General features: G+C 37.4%; 1 protein-coding gene and 1 pseudogene across 2 annotated transcripts in view; both read left to right on the top strand.

Annotated features, from left to right (window-relative positions):
* CNTLN (centlein) overlaps window positions 1-24,973 on the top strand; it is a 244,813-nt gene that overhangs the window by 146,635 nt on the left and 73,205 nt on the right. The window contains exons 14-19 of one of the 2 annotated variants that reach the window (XM_040962776.1): window positions 1,297-1,388; window positions 9,584-10,119; window positions 17,464-17,638; window positions 20,133-20,156; window positions 23,328-23,403; window positions 23,490-23,713. In XM_040962776.1, the coding sequence (XP_040818710.1) occupies window positions 1,297-1,388; window positions 9,584-10,119; window positions 17,464-17,638; window positions 20,133-20,156; window positions 23,328-23,403; window positions 23,490-23,713 (1,127 nt within the window). Of the gene's footprint in view, window positions 1-1,296; window positions 1,389-9,583; window positions 10,120-17,460; window positions 17,639-20,132; window positions 20,157-23,327; window positions 23,404-23,489; window positions 23,714-24,973 lie in introns of both variants that reach the window. The other variant, XM_040962775.1, reaches the window with a different exon arrangement.
* LOC121172517 lies at window positions 18,605-19,622 on the top strand (annotated as a pseudogene).

Genomic DNA, 24,973 nt, shown 5'->3' with positions numbered 1-24,973 from the left:
AATGGAAGAATTATATTTGCATATTATTTCTATATTACTGAAGGAATGTTGTAAATGAATTCAGCACCATGGTGTTAGGGGACTAGAAAAAGAAACATGGGATCTGGAAGATTATTATCAAGGTAAAGGTACTTACTCCCAAGGTGGCAAATTCTACCTATTCTGGCTTTTATTATCCTAAGTATAGTGTTCTATTTATTTCATGAGTACAGAAGTTTTAATTGGGTATGTCATGTTTCAAAGACAAAAGAAATGCCTAATTCACTCTAACAAACTTGTTAGTCACTGTTTATACCAAGAGGATTTCTACTCTATAGAGAATAATATTGTTTTCTTTCTCCTTTGTTGATAAATCAAAGTTTTACGCTGACCTAAAGCAGACAAGCATACTTTAAAGAAAAATCATCTCATATTAATACGGAATTGTATCCTTTTAGCTTTATGAATTCTTCTTTGCCCTCTTTCTTACTGTTTAAAATATTCTACACCCAAAAATAATTCAGGGAGAAAATGTTTGCTAAAATTGTCCCAGAACCTTATCAGATAAGAATGAAGTTATTTCTAGGCCTTGAAATACTTTCATTTTAATAACATTAACTGCAGGTTTGTGATTATTTTTTCCTTTAAAGTTAAGCTGCTTGCAGATTTTGGCTTTATTGAAGAGGTTTGGGCCGTCAAAATGTGTAACCACTGCAGAAATGATTTGTAAGAGTGACTGACTGCACCCCATACCTGGGTCTCTGTTTATTATGAAGTCACAAAAATTCAAGAAAGGCGTATTTCAAGGTGTACCCTGCCCAGTGCATGAACTTTCCCTTAGAAAAGAAAGTGGTGGGTAGGGGGTGTTTCAGCTTAAGTTCACCCTAATTCTGTTACTGTTTGCTTTGTTCAGCAATCGCTCTGATCCTCCTGGCAGGGAACATGATCCAGAGAACAAAACTAGTAGTGACTGTGTAGATAAAAAGGCAATGAATTCAGCTTTTAAGGTAAAGGGAGAATAGTCCATGAAAGAATAAAAATAGGAATAAAAGTATAGCATTGTTAACCTACAGATCTATTGTACTTTTGAAATTCTTAATGCTGTGTTATAAAAAAAAGTGGCAGTAGAAAGATACATAATTATGTGCCTGAAAATCTTGAAAAAAGGTCACTGTATAGTCACTGGCCAAATACGTAACAAGAAAATAGAGTGGATTATTCATAATTGAAAGACTAAAGAATTCCTTTGCTTCAAATGACAGGGCAGTGTTTCAACAGTATGCTAGGTACCCTAATATATTATTTATTCTCTACCAGAACAACTCCTTAGATACAGTGAAGATGATGGGGTCAAGAAGAGTCCTCCAGAGAAGAATGGGAAAGAAATATCGGAGCAGACATTACAGAAGGTAGTCTAATCTCAAGATATTGAGCTGAACATGTTAAATCTGACTTTTAACATAAAGGATTATTTTTTAAAATAAGGGCTTATGATCTTAAACCCTGTGTGAATCTTTAATTTAAATTCATAATTCAAAATCATTGGCTTGCCAGAATGGGGTTAAGAAATCAATGTTAGTGAATAAATGTATAAATATTGGTGCTTCTGTTGACATGGATTAGAAATATTTTCAAGTGCAAAATGAAGAAAAGAGAAACAATAGAATTCTCCACAATTTTGACTACAAATGCATATTGATTATAACTTACTGGTTTAACCAAAAATGGGCCTTGAAGAGACTCTGCCATGTTTCAGCAAACATGCGATTTATAGTATTCACACTAATAAGCTGAGCATGCTTATAGCTCTACCATAGTAAAATGCTCATCATTTTAATTTTAAATTTGAAAATATGCATTATCTCATTTTAGGTAAAAATGTGTACCCATATGATTTAGTGCAGTTTGCTCTGTTTTAGTTAAGACCATCCATGTTAATCCTATGGACATACCACAGCGTGTCTATCATTCATAGAGATTGCTTTAAAGCCTTAATATTTATCTTAAAATTTTACACCTGATTCATATTTTTGTTAAATAGAGATGATATTAGCAGGTTCAGTTAAGCAGGCTTGATTGTATTAATTCTTATTTTTACAAAAAATATCTTTAATTTTTTTAATAATTCATTTGGTTGCACTGGATTTAAAAAAATAAATATTTAATAGTGAGACAAAATTACAAGTGTAAATGCATAAAGAAAAGCATCAGTGCAGCTACTTGTATTTCTTGCCTCTATGAATTGACTTGTAATAAATGTAGTGATTTACAGCAGATGATCTGATTCCCTGTACTTCTAGAACTCGGCATATGGTCAAGTAACAATTGTTGTCAACTCATTATTACTGAATGACATGCATCAGGGTAGCATCACGACATGGAGAGTAAGAAATGTGCATGTTCATTTATCTTGAAATGAGTAACTGAAATAATCTGGATATTATCAGCTTAGATGTCAGGTAGTTTATTGTAGCTTACTATCTGTGTTTCAGAACAGCATAATTATTTGCCATGTTTTGTGTCATTTTTATTTCTACGAATATGTAATACTTTGTATCTATTGCCTTTGCATAGAAATCCTAAATTCAGTGTTTTATTTAAACTACCATAAATGAGTACTACAGTGATGAATCCAGAAATCTCATTAAATGCTGAAAAATCAATGCAAATGATTTCTATACTAGTTTTTCTATGTTAACCTAGTATACTTTATCAGTCATGGTTTCTCATGTTTGAGTTTCCTTGTTTTAAATATTTTCATTCATACAAAATGTATTTAAAAGACAATAGCAAGATGGAAACTGTTCTGTATGCTAGAAGTAAAACATGTAGGTTATTTTCAAATAATGTATTAACATTTCAGACTTTTTGGACTGAATTACATACCCCCAGCCCACATTTATGTTGATTACCTAATCACCAGTATTTTAGAAAGTCACTATATTAAGAAGTAGGTTCTTTAAAGAGATAATTAAAATAGAATGAGGTTGAGCCATAATTCAGTATGACTGATTCCTTTTTGGGAAAAGAAATTAGGACACAGAAACACACAGAGAGGAAGACTCTGTAAAGACAAAATGAAAAGTTCTGTCATTTACAAGACAACAAGACAGGCCTTAAAAGAAATGCAATCTACTGATGCCTTGATATTTGATTCCTAAGCTTGTAAACGGTAAGAAAATAAATTTCAGTTGTTTGAGCCATTCACTTTATGGTACTTTGTTATAGCAGTCTTGAGAAGCTAATAGGCACACTTGACAGTGTCAAGTATTTTATTTCCATTTGGTAAATTATTTTAAATGTGCAGTACTAAAGGAAAAATAGGAATGTGAACTGATTCACAGCACTTAATCCTAGTGTTTTTAGCAATTCCCAGACTTTTGTTTTTAAACATATGTTGAAATTTACCTTTTTTATTTTAAGATTTTTAAAAAATTTATTTGAAATACAGAGAGAGGCCAGCATTGTGGCATTGTGGGTCATGCCATTACCTGTAATATTGACTTCCCATTGAGGCGATAGTTCCTATCCTTTTTCCTCTATTTCTGATATAGCTCTTTGCTACTACACCAATGAGAGCAGTAGAAGACGGTCAAAGAGTTTGGGCCCCTAAGCCACATGGGAGACCAGGAAGAAGTTTCAGGTCCCAGGTTTTACCCTGACCCAGTTCTGGCAGTTTCAGCAATCTGGGGAGTGAACCAGAAAGTGGAGGATCCATTTCTCTCTTTTTCTCTACCTTAGATCAATTTCTCTCTCTTTCTCTGCACTTCAAATAAATAAATTAATTGAAGAAAAAGGAGAAGGAGGAGAAAGAGAATAAGAAAGAAAAGAAAAACCAACACAAACAGAAGGAAGGAAGGAGTAAATTCTTACTCCCCAAATCCCCATAACGTCTGGATCTGGGCAAAGCCAAATCTGAGAGCTCAGAACTCAATCCAGATCTTCCACATGTGTACCAGGGACCCAACTACCTGAGAAATCCTCAGCTGCTGCCTTTCAGTGTTTACATTAGCAGAAGTTGGACTCAGAAATGGAGCTGGATCTTGAACTCAGGCACTCCGGTATGGATGCAAGTGTCCCAGTGAGGCACTGTTGAGCCAAATGTTTACCTCCTATCTATTTTTATAGACTGATCATCAGTCTGACAAGTTTTGAGAGTAAACAATGGATGATACTTCAGTAGGACCTATGAACTTTCTATCCCAAACACTTCAGAAGTAACCTTTTTGTGTAACCATTCATCTCAATCTTGCACTTAAATACAAACACTTGTTTCCAGTTCTTATATTAAAATATAAACACGTTAGACCTTAAAGGTACATGTTCAGTTTTCCCAGTTAGGGCAGAAAAATATGATATAATTTATCACGTGTCATAAGGGTCACAGCTGACATTCATATAGCACAAAATAGGTAATGACAGAAAAACATAGCAGATTTACTTAATCCAAGTTTTATGTGATCATGGCTATAGCTCTACCATAATAACATGATAAAATGATAAAATACTCATGATTTTAATTTTAAATTTAAAAATATCCCTGACTCATCTCACTAAAGATAAAAGTGTATATACCCTCTGTAATTTCAGGAATGAAGACTTTCTAATCCTGTGGGAGCTCTCTGCTTAATGATAGTTTTGACGGAGAAAGGCCAATCATGTAGAAAAGTGATTCCAATAACAGATGTCATCTAATGTAGGAGTCTGTGGAGGGAAAGCCAGCAAGGCCTGTGTGCTCGCACTCTTGGCCTTTCGCTGCATCCTTTGCCATTGGGCATAGGGCAGGAGAACAAACAAAGGAAAAGAGAGATATTTGTGGATTCCAGTAGTCTCTTCTGGTCAAGATATATTTCGGTTTCAGTGACACAGCTTCAGGAAGAGGAATTCTAGATGTATGATTACATTGTAGGAGCAGGGTGGTAAGAAGATGCAACATGGAGGAAGGTCAGAGAAACCATGTTTCTGAAGCTCTTGAGTGCCCTTTGGTTTAAAGGACTCAGCATGTGTGTGTGCTATACCTGGAGGAGGATTTGGTATTCTGACCTCCCACATAGGTAAGACCTCCAGGAATTAAACAGAAACTTACATGAGTTTTAGTCAAAAGAGGGGGAAAAAAAGATAACTCCCAGATTTGAAGTCTCAAGTTTAAGAATTGTTTATGCATTTATTATTTATTTTTATTAATGTTGTTGAACATTAAGATAAACAGTAGACTAGGTCTTCTGGATTCCATGTAGAAGTACCTGGCTTAAGTCCCAGGTGCTATGCTTCTCATCCAGGTTTCTGGCAATGCATCCTCTGAAGCAGAAAATGATGACTTGAGTGCTTGTGCCCGTCAACCCACATGGAAGACCCATTTGGAGTTCTGGGCTCCTAGTTTTTTGGGGAATTTGGGGAATAAACCAGTGGACGAAAGACATCTCTTCCTTTCTCTTCACCTTTTCCCCTCTTATCCACCTCTCTATCTCTTGCTTCATCTTACAAGTAGATAAAAATAAGCTTTTTTTTTTCCCAAACAGTAGAAATAACAAATATTATAATTTTTTAGGACAAGTAGCCTGTGAGGAACTCTGGTTTACCATCATGTTTAATATAATGAACTGGCAAGTATTAATATTCCCACTTCACAGATATAAAGTTTAAAGTTTAAATTTAAGTTAGCTGGGCCTGGCGCGGTGGCGCAGTGGTTAAAGTCCTCACCTTGCACGCCTGGGATCCCATATGGGCGCTGGTTCTAATCCCGGCAGCCCCATTTCCCATCCAGTTCCCTGCCTGTGGCCCAGGAAGGCAGTCGAGGACGGCCCAAAGCTTTGGGACCCTGCACCCGCGTGGGAGACCTAGAAGAGGCTCCTGGCTTCGGATTGGCATAGCATTGGCTGTCGCACTCACTTGGGGAGTGAATCATTGGACGGAAGATCTTCCTCTCTGTCTCTCCTCTGTATTTCCACCTTTCCAATAAAAATAAAATAAATCTTTAAAAAAAATTTAAGTTAGCTAGAGCTGGAAGATACATATCTGACTCAAAATTGCATTTCCTAAAGATCACATTGCTTCTTATTAATATTCTAATACCACCTCTGTCAAAACAAATTAAAAAGAGTTTAATTGCTTACTTGCACAAAATATGTATTAAAAATAAAGTCTGTTCTACTCATTCCACTATGGAAATGAAATTAATTTATGGAAAGTATACTGTTTGGATAGTGATTTAAAGATCCACTGAGAGCAACTGAGAGTATATAAAGAAGTGATATTCCTTATTTGTGTGGAGTAATCCTTTTATGAAAGGATAATAAAATTCAGAGATAGAGTGAACTGGAAGAAGTAATATATGCTTTCTTGAACAATATTTTTTTATCACATTTTCCAGCTCTCCAGTAAAGTATTTGCAGTGAGAAGGAACAATAGAATCTCTTTCACAGAAATACACCAGGTCATCAGTAGTTTGGTGAAAATTATAAGTTTATGCTCAGGTCAAGAATGTGTCCCATAAGAACATAGGTCCCATAGTAGGTAAGTATATTATACCGTGGAATAGAAGCAATTAAAATTAGATGAGATTCTTCATATTGTGTTGGGAAATATCCCTGCCCCAGGGTGGAATAGCCAGTCAGTAAACCACTGTTGAATTAAATGAAAGGAGTTGAACTCAAAAGACTAAGTGCGCATAAGGATACATAAATCAAAGATGGCTGAAACCCATATTTAGGAAACAGTTTACATCTTCATGAGTCAAAAATCACTAAGTAGAAACGGTAAAAACATGCATAAATTTGACACATGCATTTCAGTAATGTTTCTTTAAATCATTCATTGTGATCATACTCCTTCCAGGCTGCTATAGCTAAATACCAGCATTCTGAATAGCTTATAAACAACAGAAATTTATTTCTTATAACAATGAAGCCAAGATGTTCAAACAGGGTACTCAGAAATGTGATGTTTACCTTGAGCCTGATCTCTGGCGCTCCTCTGTACTGTGGCCTCACGTGATTTAAGAGCTGGGGCTTTATGATCTCTTACAAGGGCATGCGTCTCGTTCATGAGGGTCTTCTGACGTTATGCGTAAAAAGCCCTACCTCCTAAATACTGTCACATAGGTGATTAGTTTTTTTTTTTAAGATTTATTTATTTTTATTGCAAAGTCAGATATACAGAGACAAGGAGAGATAGAGAGAAAGATCTTCTGTCCCATGATTCACTCCCCAAGTGACCGCAATGGCTGTGCTACGCGGATCCAAAGCCAGGAGTCAGGAACTTCTGCCAGGTCTCTCACACGGGTGCAGGGTCCGAATGCTTTGGGCCGTCCTTGACTGCTTTCCCAAGCCACAAGCAGGGAATTGGATGGGAAACGGGGCTGCTGGGATTAGAATTGGTGCCCATATGGGATCCTGGCACATTCAAGACGAGGACTTTAGCCACTAGCCGATTAGTTTTTAATACATGAGTATTTGAGGGAATGCAACAGTTTAAGCCATTGCAGTCATCAGCACATCTGAAAGGTTTGTTTGAATAATTTTGTTTTGAAAGTAAAAAATGAATCCATATAATTTTTCAAACAGTTGAATTTCTGGCATATCCCTGGTTCTTTTTTCATTCTAATTCTTTATTCATTTTCCCTATATTTGTGGATAACCCTTTTTTTTTTCTGACAGCTTTTGGGATAGTAGAAATTGTAGAATCCTGAACCTTAAAGCATAGTTAATGGCAAAAACAGTTTATCATTGTATGTAATTTAAGCTTTCATTATCTCTTTTGCCTTTTCCTTTTTCTTTTCTATAAAGCTTTGTATTGGTCTATTTACCTCATGTTTTTGATGATCTGTTGAGATCATGTTTATAAAATTATCATAAACGGTAACATTCACAAAAAAATAGTGAAATAGTGCTTGCTCTTGTTAGATTAGGTATACAAATCTTTATTTTCCAAAATAGCTTTTGAAATTCCTTGACATCAGGAAATATTTATTAGCTTTGTTGTGCCTCACATGAATATTACTTACTGAATATAAAGGGAAAAATTATTTGTAACCTTGAAATATTTTGAATTTAAAACAAAATTGTTAGATCTTGGGTTGTAACATTCTGAGAGGCCTTAGAGCCTACTTCATTATACAAGTCCTTCTGATTGTCCCTTATTTCCCCCTCCCTGTGCAGGGTAAGCTTTTCTGCTTGGTGACGTCATCTGCCGCAGTTTAGACTGCACCTGCCAATAATGAGCAGCTCCTCTGATCTAGACCCTGACTTTTCATGAACTCAAGGAAGATTAACATATTTGGAAAGATTTCTGTCACAGATTATTGTGTTCTCTTTTGGTCTATAAGAATTATTCACAAATTATCATCTGTCTTAGGGGTCAAACACTGTCCCAAACCACAGTATTTTCTCTAGGCCCACTGAATTTCCTTAAAAAGCCAATCATTCCATTCCCTTAAAAATTATCTATAGTTTTCTTTCTACCTCCCCCTAGAAAAAGGAATCTATAAGGTTCTAATAGTGAGCAAGTAAGAAGTCACACTTGTGTGATTTTACCAAACTTCCCCTTTTTCCAAGTTAATAAATCTATGTGCCCTCTTCCTTATTCTATCCTTGTCATCCAATTGCCATTTGCCCTTATCGAACTAAGGACCACTTAACTACCAACATTATACTTTGTCTTAAATTTATTTACTTTGGGTTACAAAAAGAATTTCTACCTGATTGTTCTCTTCCCCTATCCCTGAGGACTGCCATAGCCAGCACTGAACCCAGGAACTTTATCCAGGTCTCCCCCATGGGTGACACAGGCCCAAACTCTTCGCTATCTTTCGATGCTTTTCATTAGCAGGTAGCTGGATTAGAAGCAGAGCAGCCAAGACAGGGAGCTGGATCTAAAGTCCAGAAGCTGCAGCACAAGTTGGTATTGGTATGGGATGATGGTGTTGAGGGTGGCAGCTTTACCTGCTTTTCAACATCATTCCTATATTTTTCTAAGTTAAAGGAGGAAAAAAGATGCCTCAGTAGTTGGTTGTTATTTGTTTATTCATCACTTTTTCCTGATTATTAAATATTAAAGAAAAGTACTAACTAATAGTGCATTTTATCTATGCATTGCTCAACATTATGCATAAATTATCATTTCCCTTAAAATGCATATTTTTATAATAAAAAATTATATGCAAGTTTCTTAGGAGCTCAGAAAACTGCAGTTATTACTGTATATAGTTTTGTGTTACTTTGTGTAGAATTTTGAATTCTTTTATCATTTGTCCTTTATTCAACACATTATTTCACTTTTGAACGTATTGTTTTAGAATTATTTAAGAATTAAATATGGTAGGCCCGACGGCGTGGCCTAGTGGCTAAGGTCCTTGGCTTGAATGCGCCGGGATCACATATGGTCTCCAGTTCTAATCCCAGCAGCTTCACTTCCTCTCTATCTCTCCTCTTCTCTGTATATCTGACTTTGTAATAAAAATAAAATAAATCCTAAAAAAAGGAATTAAATATGGTGTATTTATTTTGTCCTTGTGCTAAATGTAATTTTTTCATCAGTTAGAAATGATACTAAAAATGCAGATTATGGTTTTGGATTTTAAAAGCATAAATTAAACTCTTTTGTTTAGGTCATTGAGTTGGAAAATCGGCTGAAATCGTTTGAGAAAAGATCGAGAAAATTGAGAGAGGGAAATAAAAAATTAATGCAAGAGAATTATTTCCTGAAGTCCCTCTTAAAACAGCAGCAAGAAGAAGCAGACACCAGAGAGAAGGAGCTAGAACAGCTGCTAAAAGAGAGTAAAGTTATAGAAAAAGACAAAACCGAACTTCAAGTGACAATCGGTGAGCTGGAGAGAGAAGTCACTTCCCTAAGGAGACAAGCGGCAGAAGCTGATGCATTGAGAAATGAAAATGAAGAGCTGGTGAATCCAACAGAGAATCCTTACCACTCAGCTGACAAAACTCAGTCTGAGTTGGCTACCATGGCAGAGAGATCTGGGCAATGTGATTGTAAAACAACTACTACCAAGGTTAAATTTAAAGCTGCCAAGAAAAAGTGCTCCGTGGGTCGTCACCACACTGTTCTCAATCACTCCATCAAGGTTATGAGCAATGTGTTTGAGGACCCTAGCAAGGACGGCTGGCAGGATGTGAGTGAAAGCAGGTAAGGCTCTCATTAACTTAACTCTGTGGTGGGGACACTGTGCATATGTAAAGTGCTGGCAAATGGAGATTGAATTTCAACTACTGTCGATTTGGTATTCAGAAAAAATACTGTCAGATCTTTTGAAATATCTTGGGAGGTCTTGTTCTGAGCTTATTGACTGAAATTTGCATGCAAAATTAGCCACAACTGCATGAGTATTTGAATAGGTGCCAGGAAACCCAAAAGAAGGCAATGCTTGATTTCTTCCAGTGATGCTATTTTCATGCAGTCATGAGGCTTGAAATTGACAGTTTGGCAGGTTGATTTAATTTGCTGGCCCTTTGCATATTCACCACTGACAGCTAAGGATTCCCAGGCAAGCCTACTAAGTCAGTTTAGTTATCTTGTGACATGCCAACCTGGGAGGAGAAACATTTTTCCCCCTTAATTTAGTTAGATAAATTTTGAATGACCCATTTCAGCTTGTTACCAGATGTCTACAAGCTGCTTAACATCCTTTAAATTAAGAACCATCTTCACTAATTATTTCATGTATGTATTATGCAAAGTCATTGTACTAACTTTAATTGAATGGTGGTTAAAAATTAGTTCTTTAAAGTTATACAGATTTCTAGTCTTAAGTTATTTAATACCTAGTGAATGGCGACAGGAGAATACTAAAAAATCTGTAAGATTTCTTTCTTTTACCCCGGCTGTAATTTATATATGCACTTGAAGCACATCAGTGAAACAACAAAGGCAAATGAATGACAGATATATCTTTTTTTATGCCAAGAAAATGGGGAAATCCAGTGTTGCCAGAATTGCTTAACACATTGTCTAAATTGCTATAGTTTTAAAAATTCTGTCTTGTTTTGTAATGACATATTTTCTCTCATTTCATTTCTACTTTATTGTTGTTTTCTGTTGTCTTTAAACTCCCAGTCATTCTGTTTTCAATTTAACTATTGATAGTTTTCTTAATTACAGAGAGAATTTATAATTATTTTAAAATGTGGCTCCAAAAAATTGTAGAGACAGAAGTGTGTGTTACCTGGGGTCATTTCTGATCGACTAAAAGAATACAAGATTTATTTAATCAGAAATTTAAATGAAATAGATTATGCCTGAAAGCATTTAAAAAAGCAGTCCCTGTTGTAGCTTCAATTTAGAAATACACAGTCATGTAAAAATGCGGTTCGATTTTTAAAAAGGCATGATTTAATGAAGGGTGAGACAGCAAGGTCTGTTTGTTCAGCAGTTTTCTTGGCATTTCCATGAGACATTCCTTCTTCTCAGATGTGTAAGACAGGACCCCTTCTAAAATGAAGGTCTTAGAATCTGTCAGACAAGGTAAGTCAGAGATTTTCTTTGTAGCTGGTTCTTACACAGGAAGTTGGGAGAGAAGGCCATGCTTTTAAGTGTCATGTCTTGCCCTGGGACACAGGTACTATAGTGTCTGACTTGCCTTGGGAGAGAGGGATTTCCATTTCCGTGACTTGCTTGGAGAAGACGGAAGGGCAGGAGAAGGCCAGAGGGATCTTGCTTGATTCTGAGTCTATGCAGAGTTCTTTAGGTTAAGGGATTCAGTGTGTCAAACTTCCATAAGTTGGGGCATTATTTTCTGAGCAGCAAAGCTTGTTTGTATATTATAATCACTTGGAGCTCTAATAATAATCCCAAAGCTAAGGCTACACTTCAGACCAGATAAATTATAACTTTGGGGATGTGCTATGGTTTTAGCATGTTTTTTTTTTGAGGCTTCCCAGTTGATTCTAGTATGCAGACAAATTTGGGAACTACTGTTTTAAATTATCATCAGGTCAAGCCCCTTGTCCTCAAGCTGGTTTATAAAAACACACAAGAAAAAAAAAATGTATGCAGATAAAGCTCCAGGACCAAATCTGCATTCCATTTCCTTGTTATCTCTTCCCAGGTTCTTTTTCCCTTTTCTCAAAAGTAATTAGAGATGAAATAAAATATACAAAGTATTTACCTATTAGGATATGTGGCATGTTCTTGGAAAATGAATTAATACTTTTTGGTACAATATTTTTCATATAGTGCATTGTATGTGAACTTTTTGGAATACTTCATGTGTCATCAAGGAAATTCAAGTTTCAAGTTTCCAAATTTGTTTCAGCCTCTTGGTATTATCACAGTATTCATAATTTAGTGGTACAATTTATGTGTGAGTATATATGTATGAGTAAATGCATAAAAGTTAAATAATATACTCAGTTCTAACATCCAGATTAATGCATATGCACAAGGCCATATCTATTATGAAATATATCTCATTTTATTTGTTAAAAGAATTGTCACTTAAGTTACTTAGCAGTAAAACTCAATTTTTTATCATAAAGATTAAGTGTTAAATTTCCTGTCTGACAGAACACGCTTCTAGTAATCAGTCAGGTGCAAATGATTCTCAGTTAAAAATCATGTAGTGGAAATTTAGGGATGTCAAAAGATTCCATTTTTTTTTCTTTTACATACTCAAAAATACAAGTTGTTTGGATACTGAGAAAAATGGAACTTAGTCATATATAATAAATAATATTAGAGTGCATAATTATCACTCCATTAAATATTTATTTCACATAGTTGAATAATTCTTACCAGAGCATGCCCACTCAGTGATGGGTAACAAACAGGTAATGTTTATACATTCAAACAGAAAAACACAATTTTTGTATTGTTAGCAAAGCGAAGTATGAGAAAAGTCAACTTTCTTAGGCAAAAGCACAGAATATAAATGCATTAACTAGATTTGTACAAAGAGTAGCTAAAATGCCATCCCAGAATATTTAATTTTGCAATAACTATCATTTTGGACTGAAGACAATTAACAAAAAGCAGATTTAAGAAAAGCTCTCTGCCTTTCTCATTCAAGTTGGAGGCAATACAAAAACATCTCTGCTGTTTTGTCTACCAGGAAACACAGAAGCCAATCGCTGGGGAGGGCAGCACAAAACCTTCCTAAGGTCACCAGCTAAGTGTTAGCAGCCCAGTGTCGCAGATGTACCGCACACATCTGCTGTCCATTGTGCATAAAGGTTTTTACCTTGTATACAAATTTATTGTCTTCATTGAGAATGCTAACTAACCTGTATCTCTGAGCTACTATTATGAACTTACTGCTGCATACTTCCCATTTATTAGATGTGATATACCAATTTAATAACTTTTTGTCCAATTAATCAGTTTTTTATAAGGGGGTCCCAGCTTAGAAGTATAAAGAAAAAAATAACTTTCTTATCTCGACAGTTAATAGTTTATATCTGCATTATCTCCTGTTATTAACTCATTTAGTTATTGCCTCATCACTTTTTCCCAAATGAATCATATATGCTCGTGATTCTAGAACACACTGTCTTTTTCTACAAATACATTTTATTCTTAGTCATACCTAGGGAAAAACCCGATGTGCTGGTGGAGGTGGTGTCTGTTATACATAATGTCAAGGGTTTTACTCAAAGGAAAAAGAAAGAGAGAGAAGAAAAGAAGAGAAAAGAAAAGAAAAGAAAGAAAAGAAACAGATTTATTCACAATAGTATCTGATTCTGAATCAAGGAACCTCAGAAGGATGGGACTGGTTAACTTCCTCCTCCCATTCTAACGATAAGCTGATCACTCAGGCACCATCCCTTTAACAGTGACTCAGAGATGAGATTAGTGTGGGTCACTCCTTCTGAGACGATAAATTGATATGTTAATTCTGCCCCTCCGTTTTTCCTTAAAGAAAGAATGTGTTAAGAAATGGATTGTGTTAAGAAAGAATGTATTAAGAAATGGAGAGAATACACTTCTGTATTTTTGAGTAATTTCATCAGGAATCATAAACCCTAACCTCCTAGTGTCCCTTCTGACCCCTCAGACAGTGAGGTGACCCTGTTGGCTTGGCCTCTGATGTATTAGATCTAATGGCAGATGGTTTGCAGAGGAAGAATCAACAGGGGAAGCATAAGCAGAGGCAGTGACTGGGCACAGCCTAGGCTATTATCATCAGCCCTCTTGCAGAAGTGCCTTCTGATAGTATGTCCTCAGTAACCTGAACCTCCCCATTATTGTATTTGCCTTACAAATAATGGAGTTGCGGGTAGGGGCTGGCACGATGGCTCAATGGCTACATCCTCACCTTGCACTCACCAGGGTCCCATATGGGTGCTGGTTCCTGTCCTGGATTCTCTACTTCCCATTCTGCTCCCTGCTTATGACCTGGGAGGGGACCCTGCAACTTTGTGTGAGACACAGAAGAAGCTCCTGACTCCTGGTTTTGGATCAGCTATTGCAGCCAGTTGGGGAGTGAACCAGTAGATGGAAGATATTTCTCTCTGTAAATTGCCTTTCAATAAAAATAAATAAATTTTTATTTAAAAAATACAGTGATGGTGTTATGCTGCTATAATTTTAGCACCATTATTTTATTACTTGCAGATTTAAAATCCTGTATGAATTCAGGAGCCAAATCATGAATAAACTATAGCTAGTACAATGAAATATTTTAACTCATGTATATAGCATGTACTGTTCAAATTATGTAATTCACATTTCCATTTCCTTTTCATTTCTTAATGTTTAGAGCCTTTGAACTCTCTTCCAGTTTTTAATACAACATACAGTATTCACATCGTGTCATCATAGAACACTGGAACTTACTTCTTCCATCTAATTCTGTTTTTTTATCTGTTACTCAGCATTCAGCTTTTCTTCCTACCCACTAATCTTCCCAGTCCGTAACAATCACTATTCTACATTCAGGTCAGATTTATTTTATCTACAACATATAAGACAATATTGATATTGAAATTTACTTTGGAAATTTATATGTATATTTATTTGAAAAGCAAAGAAAGAGAGAGAAAGGGAAAATATTAGAGGGAGAAAGTGAGAGTGCTCTCCCTTCCTCTGGTTCACTTGCCAAATGACTGTAACGTCTAGGGCTGGTCCAGGTGAAGTCAGGTCACCCACTTCTAATAGTTGTTTTAGGTGGAGTATATGCTTTTTATACATACATGGAATCATGTCACTTGCAAAGAAGGATAAGTTAAATTCCTCTTTGCTTACTGTTTGTATGCCTTTTTTTAAAAAAAAATTATTTATTTTTAAATTCTTTTTCTAAAGATTTATTTTATTTTTATTGGAAAGTCTGATATATAGAGAGGAGGAGAGAAAGAAAGGAAGCTCTTCTGTCCAATGATTCACTCCCCAGGTGGCCACAATGGCAGGAGCTGAGCTATCTGAAGTCAGGAGCCAGAAGATTCTACCTGATATCCCAACATGCTTGCAGGGTCCCAAGGCCTTGGGCCATCCTTGACTACTTTCCCAGGCCATAAGCAGGGAGCTGGATGGGAAGCAGGACTGCAGGGATTATAACTGACAACCACATTGGATCCTGGTGTGTGCAAGGTGAGGACTTTAGCCACTAGGCTAATGTGCCAGGCCTGCCTTATTTTTTTTTTTCTTGACTAATTACTACATAGCTAAATCTTCCAGTATTGTATGATATAAAAACACTAAAAGTGAACATTCTTGTCAACTTCTAGACTTTAGAAGAGATGCTTCCAGTTTTTCCTTCTTTGATGCAAGGTTGACTTTGTGTATATAATTTTTATTCTTTATGATTATTGAGGTTTGTTGCTTTTATAATTAACTTGATTTGATTTTTACTATAAATGGATATTTAATGGTATTGAATGATTTCCCTGAATCTTTTCAGATGGTTATGTAATTGTTTTCTTTCATTTTAGCCATGTAATTAAAAACAAAATGTTTATTCATTTTTTTCTTGAAGGATGATAATACACACACAGAGAGGAAGAGAGAAAGAGACGCTTTTTTCTATCCATTGATTCATTTTCCAAAAGCTTTAACTAGTAAGGGTTAGGACAGACTCAGTATAGGCGCCCAGAACTACATCAGTAACAAGGTCCTAAATCCTTGATCCATTATCTACTGCCAGCTAGGATGAATTAGCAGAAGTGTAGATGAGAAGTGGAATAGCTAAGACTCTGATCAGAACTGCAATATCAGAAGTGGGCATAATCTGCTTTACTGCAGTGCCCACCTCCAACCATGTGATATTTTATGTTTGTTGATTTGTGCATGTTCAAACATCCTGACATCCCTTGGGCAAATTCCACCTCATCATGATGAATGAACTTTTAATAGGTTTTTGAAACAGATTTTCCAGTAATACTGTTGAGAAATTTTAGATTTGTGTTCATCATGGATATTAGTCCATGTTTTATTTTTTGTTGTGTCTGTGTGGCCTTAGGATCAAGATAATCTTGGCCTCAAAATGATTTTGGAAGGGGTCCGTGTCTTTTGGAATAGTTTAAGAAGACTGGTGTTGATTCTTAAAAGCCTGGTGTCACGCTTGGACATTCCTAACTGAATTGCTGTGGTTCAAGTCTTGATCCATTTCCAATTTCAGCCTCTTGCTAAAACTTACCCTATGAGGCAGCCCATAATAACTCAAGCACTTTGGTCCTTGGTATCCATATGAATTGAATTCTTGATCCCTGGCTTTGTCCTGACCCAGGCCTGGTGGGTGTTGCTGGCATTTGGGGAATGAACCAGCAGATGGGTACCATATCTCTCTTTTTTTCTCTCTCTTCCTTTCAAGTGAAATGAATAAATAATGTTTTTAAATGATTGGTAAGCTTTGTCTTTGAAGCCATTAGGTTCTACACTTTTCTTTCCTGGGAAAACTTGATTATCAGCTCAATCTTAGTACTTTTTTTCTTTTTTGCTCTAACTCGCAGTCCTGCCCCTGCCTTTTTCACTTGGCCCTTTCTTTAGGTGATGGTGGCCAAGGCCTTGACTTGATTGAAGTACTTTCATTAAGTTCTGGTCTTTTCTGGAATTGGCTCCTAGCTTTTCTATTCTAAAATATAATCTGGGTTCTTGATTTTCAGTGCTGACATTCAAAGAAAAATTTTCATTGGGTAGCTGAATAAGGGTTTTGGTTGAAAGTATTGATGAGAATTGTTAATTTTTTAAATTTCTTTATCATATCATATATATATATATATATGATATATATATAAATCCTTTTGGTCCTGATTCAGCAAGTAGTGAAAAGTCTTTGTTTTCTGAGTCTACACTTAGCCGAAATGCTACAGATATAATATTGTCAGGGATGTAATACTTTATAATTTACAATACTCTATGGTTTTGTAAACATATTGTCAAATTTTTCTTTTTTAACATTGAAAATCAGTAAATGTCCTTAAATGTCAACAAATCTGTATAAATTTATAGTATAATATCATTTGTTTTTGAAAATAAAGGAAATGTGTGCAAAAACTCTTCTTGGGTTCTATATCCCCTAATTCTTTTTTTTTCCAAAAGCAGTGATTCTGAACAGAGTTCTCAGAGTCTGGGAACAGTTATTGTGGAAACATCTCAGAAAATAAGTCCTAGAGAAGACGGAGGAGACCAGAAAGAAACTGACCAAATAAAAGAAAGCAAAGTACAAGGGAAAGAAATTACACAAACACATCCAAGCATGGATCGCAAGACCTCCAAGGTATATAAAACATTATTTGCTCATTTGTAAGCTGTGTTCTCCGTTTTATCTCATGCTTCATTATTTAATCAATAAATGCTGCTAGTGCTGATAAATGTTAATGGAGTACCTGTTGGCAGTGTTAATAGTCATTAAAAACTAAGTCTGTTTTGAAGTGTGCTGTGAATATACCAACTTTCCAGTCATTTTCAAGTACTAGTATTTATATTCATAAAAAAATCTTGATATTTATACCTCAGCAAGACATAAATAAATGTATCAATAAGGTCATTATTATTTTCATTTATACTTAATACATGAAGTGAAAAAAATTCTGCCTATTTATGCTGTAGATAATTTTATTTTGTGGTAAAAATTGGGTTGCCCTGAAATAAACTATAGGATTGTTTTAAAACCAAATTTTTTTAAAAAATATTTTTGAGGTCTGGCCAGATCATAGAAAGTGTTCAAGGAACAAGGGCCTATTTTAATTAGTCAAAATAAATTTCATACCAAAAGTAATTTGCTAAGCACCTACTAACTGAGTAATATGATAAGTAGAATTTTGTAAGAACCTTTGACTCACAACCCAGATGTGTGGGAAATCGCCCCATGGTCTCTGCCTGCTACTGGTGGGCGAGACCTAGAGCTTACCTGCCCTGGCCTAAAGCACAACTTCCAACCCTGTATACAGAACATGATCTCTGAAGTGACTGGAAGGTCAACAGGATTAGGCGTGCCTTTTAGCCAATCACAGTGTCTTTACTGGGTGAAGGAACTACCTGAAAACGCCCTCCTACCCTCTCTTTTCTTAAAACTTTAAAAACCAGGACCTTGTGTTGAATAAGCAGACATTCCTCACCAGCTTGTCTCTACTGGTTCCTGGACCCAAGAACACCAAGAACACCGCCGCTTTACCCTTGGTGAACTTGGAGCTTGCTATCAGGCTTAAATCCGAGACAGATTGCCATCAGAAGAAGGAATGGCTAAAGAAACTGATACGTGCACCACTCAACCTCATCGGGCAAGTCCTTGATGCTGAGAGCGAAGCTGACAAAATGAATGTGTTAACTAAGGTGAAGTTCATCAGCGAGCTGAATGAGCGTGAGGTGCAGCTCGGGGTGGTGCAGAAGGTGTTGTAACACTCGGAATACAAGGACAGCACTTGAATCTTTCTAGGAGGGCTTCCTTATGAACTAACAGAAGGGGATATCATTTGTGTGTTTTTGCAATGTGGGGAGGTTGTTAATATTAATCTCGTGCATGACAAGAAGACTGGAAAATCCCAAGGCTTCTGCTTCTTCTGTTGAAGACCAAAGGAGCACAATTCTGGCTGTTGACAGTTTTAATGGGATCAAGATTAAAGGAAGAACCATTTGAGTGGATCATGTGCCTAACTGTATGGTGCCTAAGTTCTCAGAGGACATGGATGGGGTAACCAGAGAGCTCCAGGAGAGGGGCTGAGAGGTTACGACCCCCTCCCCAAGTGCATCTGAGGATGCTGAAGATGATAACCCCTCTTCACAAAAAGCACAAAAAAGAAGAAAAAAAGAATCATGACCTGGAGGTACAGGTGGAGCAAGTGTCCTCCTCTTCCTTGTCCAGAAGCAAGACCGCAAAGGAAGAGTCCTGAAGCCAGAGGACACTAAGAGCTCTGAGGAGGCCCAAAGGTCAGAAGCCAGGCAGACATGGAGCAATACCCTGGGGCTCCTATAACCTGGACCACCACCTGCAGAGGAGTTGGGAGCTAGCCAGGGATCCAAAGGAGGAGAGATTGAAGCACCAGCACAGGTCATCTGACAGGAAGGAGGTCAGAGATGGAAGGAACAGGGATAGGGACAAAGGACGAAGTAGAGACAAACATTGGAGCTTGCACAATGGGCATTCAGAAGGCTGGAACCATCGGAATAGAAATCAGAACCCAGATCAATCACCTCGGCAGAAAAGGGCTCATTGCTCCTGCAAGCTGAACTCCTTCAATCCCAGGGATGGCAGGTGTCACTGAGGCCGGAGCCATGACACCAGAGACCTGGAAATGAGATGTTTCTAAAATGTAGTCCTGGCAGGCACAGTAGCCTAGCGGCTAAAGTCTTCACCGTGCACGCACTGGGATGCCATATGGGTGCCAATTCTAATCCCGGCAGCCCCGCTTCCCATCCAGCTCCCTGCTTCTGGCCTGGGAAAGCAGTCGAGAACAACCCAAAGTCTTGGGACTCTGCATCTACGTGGGAGACCTGGAAGAGGCTCCTGGCTGGTGACTTTGCAACGGCTCAGCTCCAGGCATTGAGGCCACTTGGGCAGTGAGTCATCCAATGAAGATCTTGCTCTCTGTCTCTCCTCCTCTCTGTGTATTTGACTTTTAAATAAAAATAAATGAATCTTTAAACAAACAATAAGAATCATTGATTCTGTGTGGTGGTGTTTGGCAGGAAATTTCTTTAGTTATAGTAATGTATATATATCTGTTTAATGAGTTTCTAAATAAAAGTAACTCATAAGTTTTTCAGATAGCAAGAACATAAACTACTTTCATAAGATTGTGCTTGTTAGAAATCATAAAATTCATGTTAGAATTCACACAGTGGTAAGTGTTTTCAGAAAATATTGGAACCTCTCATCAAGCTCAAACATGATCACTTTCTTAGCTTTAAAGCAATTGGTTCTGGCTTTTTCTTCCTTAGCATTTTGGCTAATTTTCCTATTTTTGAACTTTGTAGTATCTACATGGTGTATTTTTTGTTTTTGGTTTCTTTTGTTAAATAGTATTCAAGGTACATTCATCTACATGTTTGTAAAGAGACCCTCAAATACAAATGGCTCTCTGAGCTGTTGATCATATTTGTTGGTCAGTTATTTTTCTCTTGAACTTTTACTTCCTTTACTGGCCTTTGAGGATGTTTCTCTTATTTGCAGTTGTAGATAGACTCTACATTTCTTTGTTTTAGGGTTTGTTAATTCTGTGTATTTCTGTATTAGCAGCAGTACTTTAGGGAAGCCAGATTATTTTTTATGTTAGGTCCAGTAATTCAATACCATGTCTAGTGCTTGGTATTAGTAATTCAACTAGAAGTTGTTTGGACTGTCTCAGTATGTGACAGACACTTAAATACCAATTGATTTTTTTTTATTGGAATGACAGATTTACATAGAGGAGGAGATACAGGGAAAAATCTTCCATCCACTGATTCACTCTCCAAATAGCTGCCACTGCCGAAGCTGAGAAAGTATGGGGCGAATGGAAGAGGGCTGCTTCCAGCAACAACACTGTGTTGGAACCCAGAATTTAAAGATGTCATACCAGATGTCATACCAGGATCCATGTTCTGAGGGCTTTTCATAGTTCTGAGATGTTGTTGATTTTTGTTGCTTCAAGGTTTAGACAATTCTTCCAATGTCTATTTACCAGTATAGTCCACCTTAAAGTCTTTATTCGCCCAGATATTCACTGTCAAAGCTTGACCAGGAGTGCTGTTCTGTTTTGTTCTATTTATTCTGCCCTCCATGGTACTACAAGTTCTCTGCAGGCCTCAGTGAACTGGTTATCATGTCCTCCATGAGCGTCTGGGCATGCCATCCACTGCGCAGGCCTCTGCAACTAAGGAGACCCAGTTCTGACACATATGCTTCTTGGTCAAACCTGTAATTTTCACCATGGTTTGAGTTTTGAGCCCCGTGGTGCAGCTGAGGGGGATTCTCAGTGAAACCTGGTCTGAGGCGATCCCTAGATCTGCCTCATGATTGTGCCAGCCAGTGTCTGGTCTGGCTCACATCATCACCCACAAAAGCCTACACACACACACACAGTGATAGCTATAGTCACCTGATCAGTTCTGTCTCCAGCCCCATCTCACACACAAACCAATGGATGCTGCAGCCTAACCCTATGCAACACCCTGTAGGCAGTTACGCACACCAGCAAGAACTACAGCCTAGTTGGAGCAACATTAAATAACCCCCACCAGAACCACCTCCAGTCCCAGTTTCTGTGCATGCTGGTATGTGTAGCAAACGGGTGGAGTCTGTCCTACATCACATTTGGCTTTTGTATGCATCAGTGGACCTAGCCCAACCTATCCAGCATGCTCATGCTGGCAGATGCCACTGCCTGTCCAGCCAGACCAAGCCTGACCAGCCAGGCCTAACCCTAGTGCTGGTTCTTACGTTCAACACTGGGAGTTGCAGCCCATCGGAAAAAATGCCCACAATTCCCCTACTAGACCCAATCCCAGCTCCAAATCTCATACTTTCAGGGTCGTTCTACAGTCTGGCCTGATAGGATTTGTCCTAGTACTAGCAACTACTAGTTGATACTGTGGCAAAGTCCAACCAGCCTGCATTTACTCTAGCTTTTGTATGCAACAGTGGATATGGTTGCTTAGCTCAGCCTGAAATAGTTTTCCCCAAGCTCCTCTATCAGGTTGCCTCCCAGTGGCAGATCTTGCATGTACTGGTGGTTTTTTGGCCGAGCCTGACTTGGTCATCATGTTGCTGACTTGGCAGCAACAGTGGCCTTGACCAACCAGCCCACACCGATTCTGGCTCTTATTGTTGGATGCTACAGCCTAGCCCTGCCTGATCCACCCTGATTCAGCTCTCAGAGGGTTCTGTGGGTGCAGAGACCTAGCCTTGCCTATCTAAGACCTGCTTTGGCTCTTGCAAGCACCAGTGAGTGCTGGAGCCTAACCCATTCTGGCCCACCCCAGACCCAATCTACACCCATGCCAAGGGATACAATAGTCCTGTTCAGCCCAGTTCACTGCCCCCATTCTGGCTCTCACACTGAGAACCACAGTCCAGCCAGGATGTCCCCTTTGCTCCTCAACATGGCTTAATTCCGAGCCACAAATCTTGCATGGGCCAGTGGTTGCTCTAACCCAACATGGCATAACCCATCAACCATCTTTAAAAGTGTCTCTGGGGTGCAGTGCAATAGCCTAGTGGCTAAATCCTCCCCTTGCATGTGTCAGTATCCCATAGAAGTGCAGTCTGTGTCCTGGCTGCTGCACTTTCCCATCCAGCTCCCTGCTTGTGGCCTGGGAAAGTAGTCAAGAATGGCCCAAAGCCTTGGAACCTTGCACCCATGTGAGAGACCTGGAAGAAGCTCCTGGCTCCTGACTTCAGATCAGCTCAGCTCCGGCCATTGTGGCCACTTGGGGAGGAAAAGCAGTGGGCATATCTTTCTCTCTCTTTGTAAATCTGGCATTCCAATTAAAAACATTGTCTCAGGGTTAGATTTCTATTTCTTTTGAGTAGAGTTTTTACCTGTAATTCTTTAGCGTGTATGATAAGGTTTTCTGTGAGTTGTTGGTATAAATCACTAAGGTGTTTTTTTTTTTTTGAAACCTCTGAAAAAAGATTTATTTTTATTGAAATGGCTGATTTTTAGAGAAGGAGAGATCAAGATCTTCCATGCACTAACTAGTTCACTCCCCAAATGGTGCACTTGCTGAAGTTGAGCCTAGCTGAAGCCAAGAGGCAAAAGCTTCTTCCAGTGTTCTCACTTGAGTGTAGGGTCCCAAGGCATTGCTAAGGCCATCCTTCACTACTTTCCCCTAAGGGATGCTGGTGCTCGCAGATAAAGGATTAGCTAATTGAGCCATCGTGCCATTGAAACTGTTTATAACACAATTTAAGCAGTGAGGCACTTCTTACTATGTAATTTTTTTTATATCATTATTGAATATTAATGTAATTTTCTCATTTCTACTAGAACACCAGAAAACCAGCTTTGCAAAAGAAGAATGTTAACATACAGCGGAATCCATATGCAACCGTGTACACTAGAGGTAAGAATGGAAGTGAAATTAACTACAAGTTTTCTTGAATTTAGTCAGTTTTTAAAAATGTTATCCACAACATTATTTTTATATAGGCACTAGAGAGAAGTACAAAAATATAACTGCCCAGAAATCAAACAGCAATATTTTATTATTGCGAGAACGAATTATATCTTTGCAACAACAAAACAGTATGCTTCTGAGTGCCAGAAAAACTGCAGAATTATCTGTGAAAGAGTATAAGGAAGTCAACGAAAAACTCCTTCATCAACAGCAAGTATCTGAACAGCGATTTCAGACGAGCAGACAGACAATCAAGGTACAGAATGATTTAAGGTTGAATTGTAATAGGAGATACTATAGAAGAAAGTATTTTGTTTTGCATGCAATTGATTCATATTTGTGTTGGATACATTTATTATCTGTAAGTTAAAAATAACTCCAAGTGCTGTTAATGTATTAGTATTATTATGATGAGATTTCTTTTTTAAGGAGCAACCTAAATGAAGGAGGAAATCCCCAAATTAAAGAAAAAGCACATTTTTAGCAGTCTTTTTCACTTAGTTCTCATGTGTTTAGCATTTTTGGATGTATTATATTTTATTATGATAGTTTGAAAATCTGGTTCCATAAATTATGCATGTTTAACTATGTCGTAAAACTTTTATACAATAATTTTTGGATGAATTATGCCTTATTCTTGTCATAAATCAATCTGCATGCAAACGACAGAGGCAAGATTTCATAAATCTCCATGCTTAAAAGTATTTGTGTAAGGAATAAGTTGTTGGAACACTTTTTTTTTTCGACCCACAAATTCATTTATTTGTATTCAAAAATAACTTTGAAGTCTCACAGATAATTTTAAATTACCCATAAAGTCTCTAATTCTAGCATCCAGTACTATCATTCAAATGCTGTGTAGCAGTGTTTTCTACCACTTGTATTAGTAAGAATCATGGTCTGGCCTCATTTGTATGTCCCAACATACCTTGAAAGCTTGAGGATTTCACAGATGTTACCTTCCAAATCTTAGGAATGGCGCACCACATGCAAGTGAACTCTATGTTAGAATTTAGAAATAATCACTGATACCACAACCACTATATGGGAATCCAATTCCCTGAAAGCATTTGATGAACTTGTTTTTATTTTACTGGCTGGAACTTTTCTTTCCCTTTTATATCATCTCTGAATTCTTTATCTATGACTTTTCATCCTTTTCCTCTTTCTCCCATCCTTCCTTTTTTACCTTCCTTTCATAATAATCTCACCATGAAATTATAAACTGTGTATTCCCAACCTGTTTTTGTATTATTTTGTTTTTGGTACCAATAGCAGTGTGAGAAAGAAGACCACATTTGTTACAAAAACTGTTTGGAACAGACATGGTTTTCACTGAAAGATGATTCAAAAGTGGTGGGGAAGTCACATATTTTGGAATTCCATAAACTATATATACAGTGAGAAAAACATTAAAATAGTTTATTAGACATTAAATTAAAAATCTGTGTAAGACACTCATTTTTCCTTCCTTTTAAACTAATTCTTATTGCCTTTCTCACAGCTTTAATGGTAC

This window comes from Ochotona curzoniae, unplaced genomic scaffold, assembly GCF_017591425.1.
Source record: "Ochotona curzoniae isolate NIBS_2020 unplaced genomic scaffold, NIBS_Ocur_1.0 scaffold_3208, whole genome shotgun sequence".
NCBI lineage: Eukaryota > Metazoa > Chordata > Mammalia > Lagomorpha > Ochotonidae > Ochotona > Ochotona curzoniae.
Note: the sequence above shows the minus strand (reverse complement) of the source record. Positions and strands in the feature narration are given on the sequence as shown.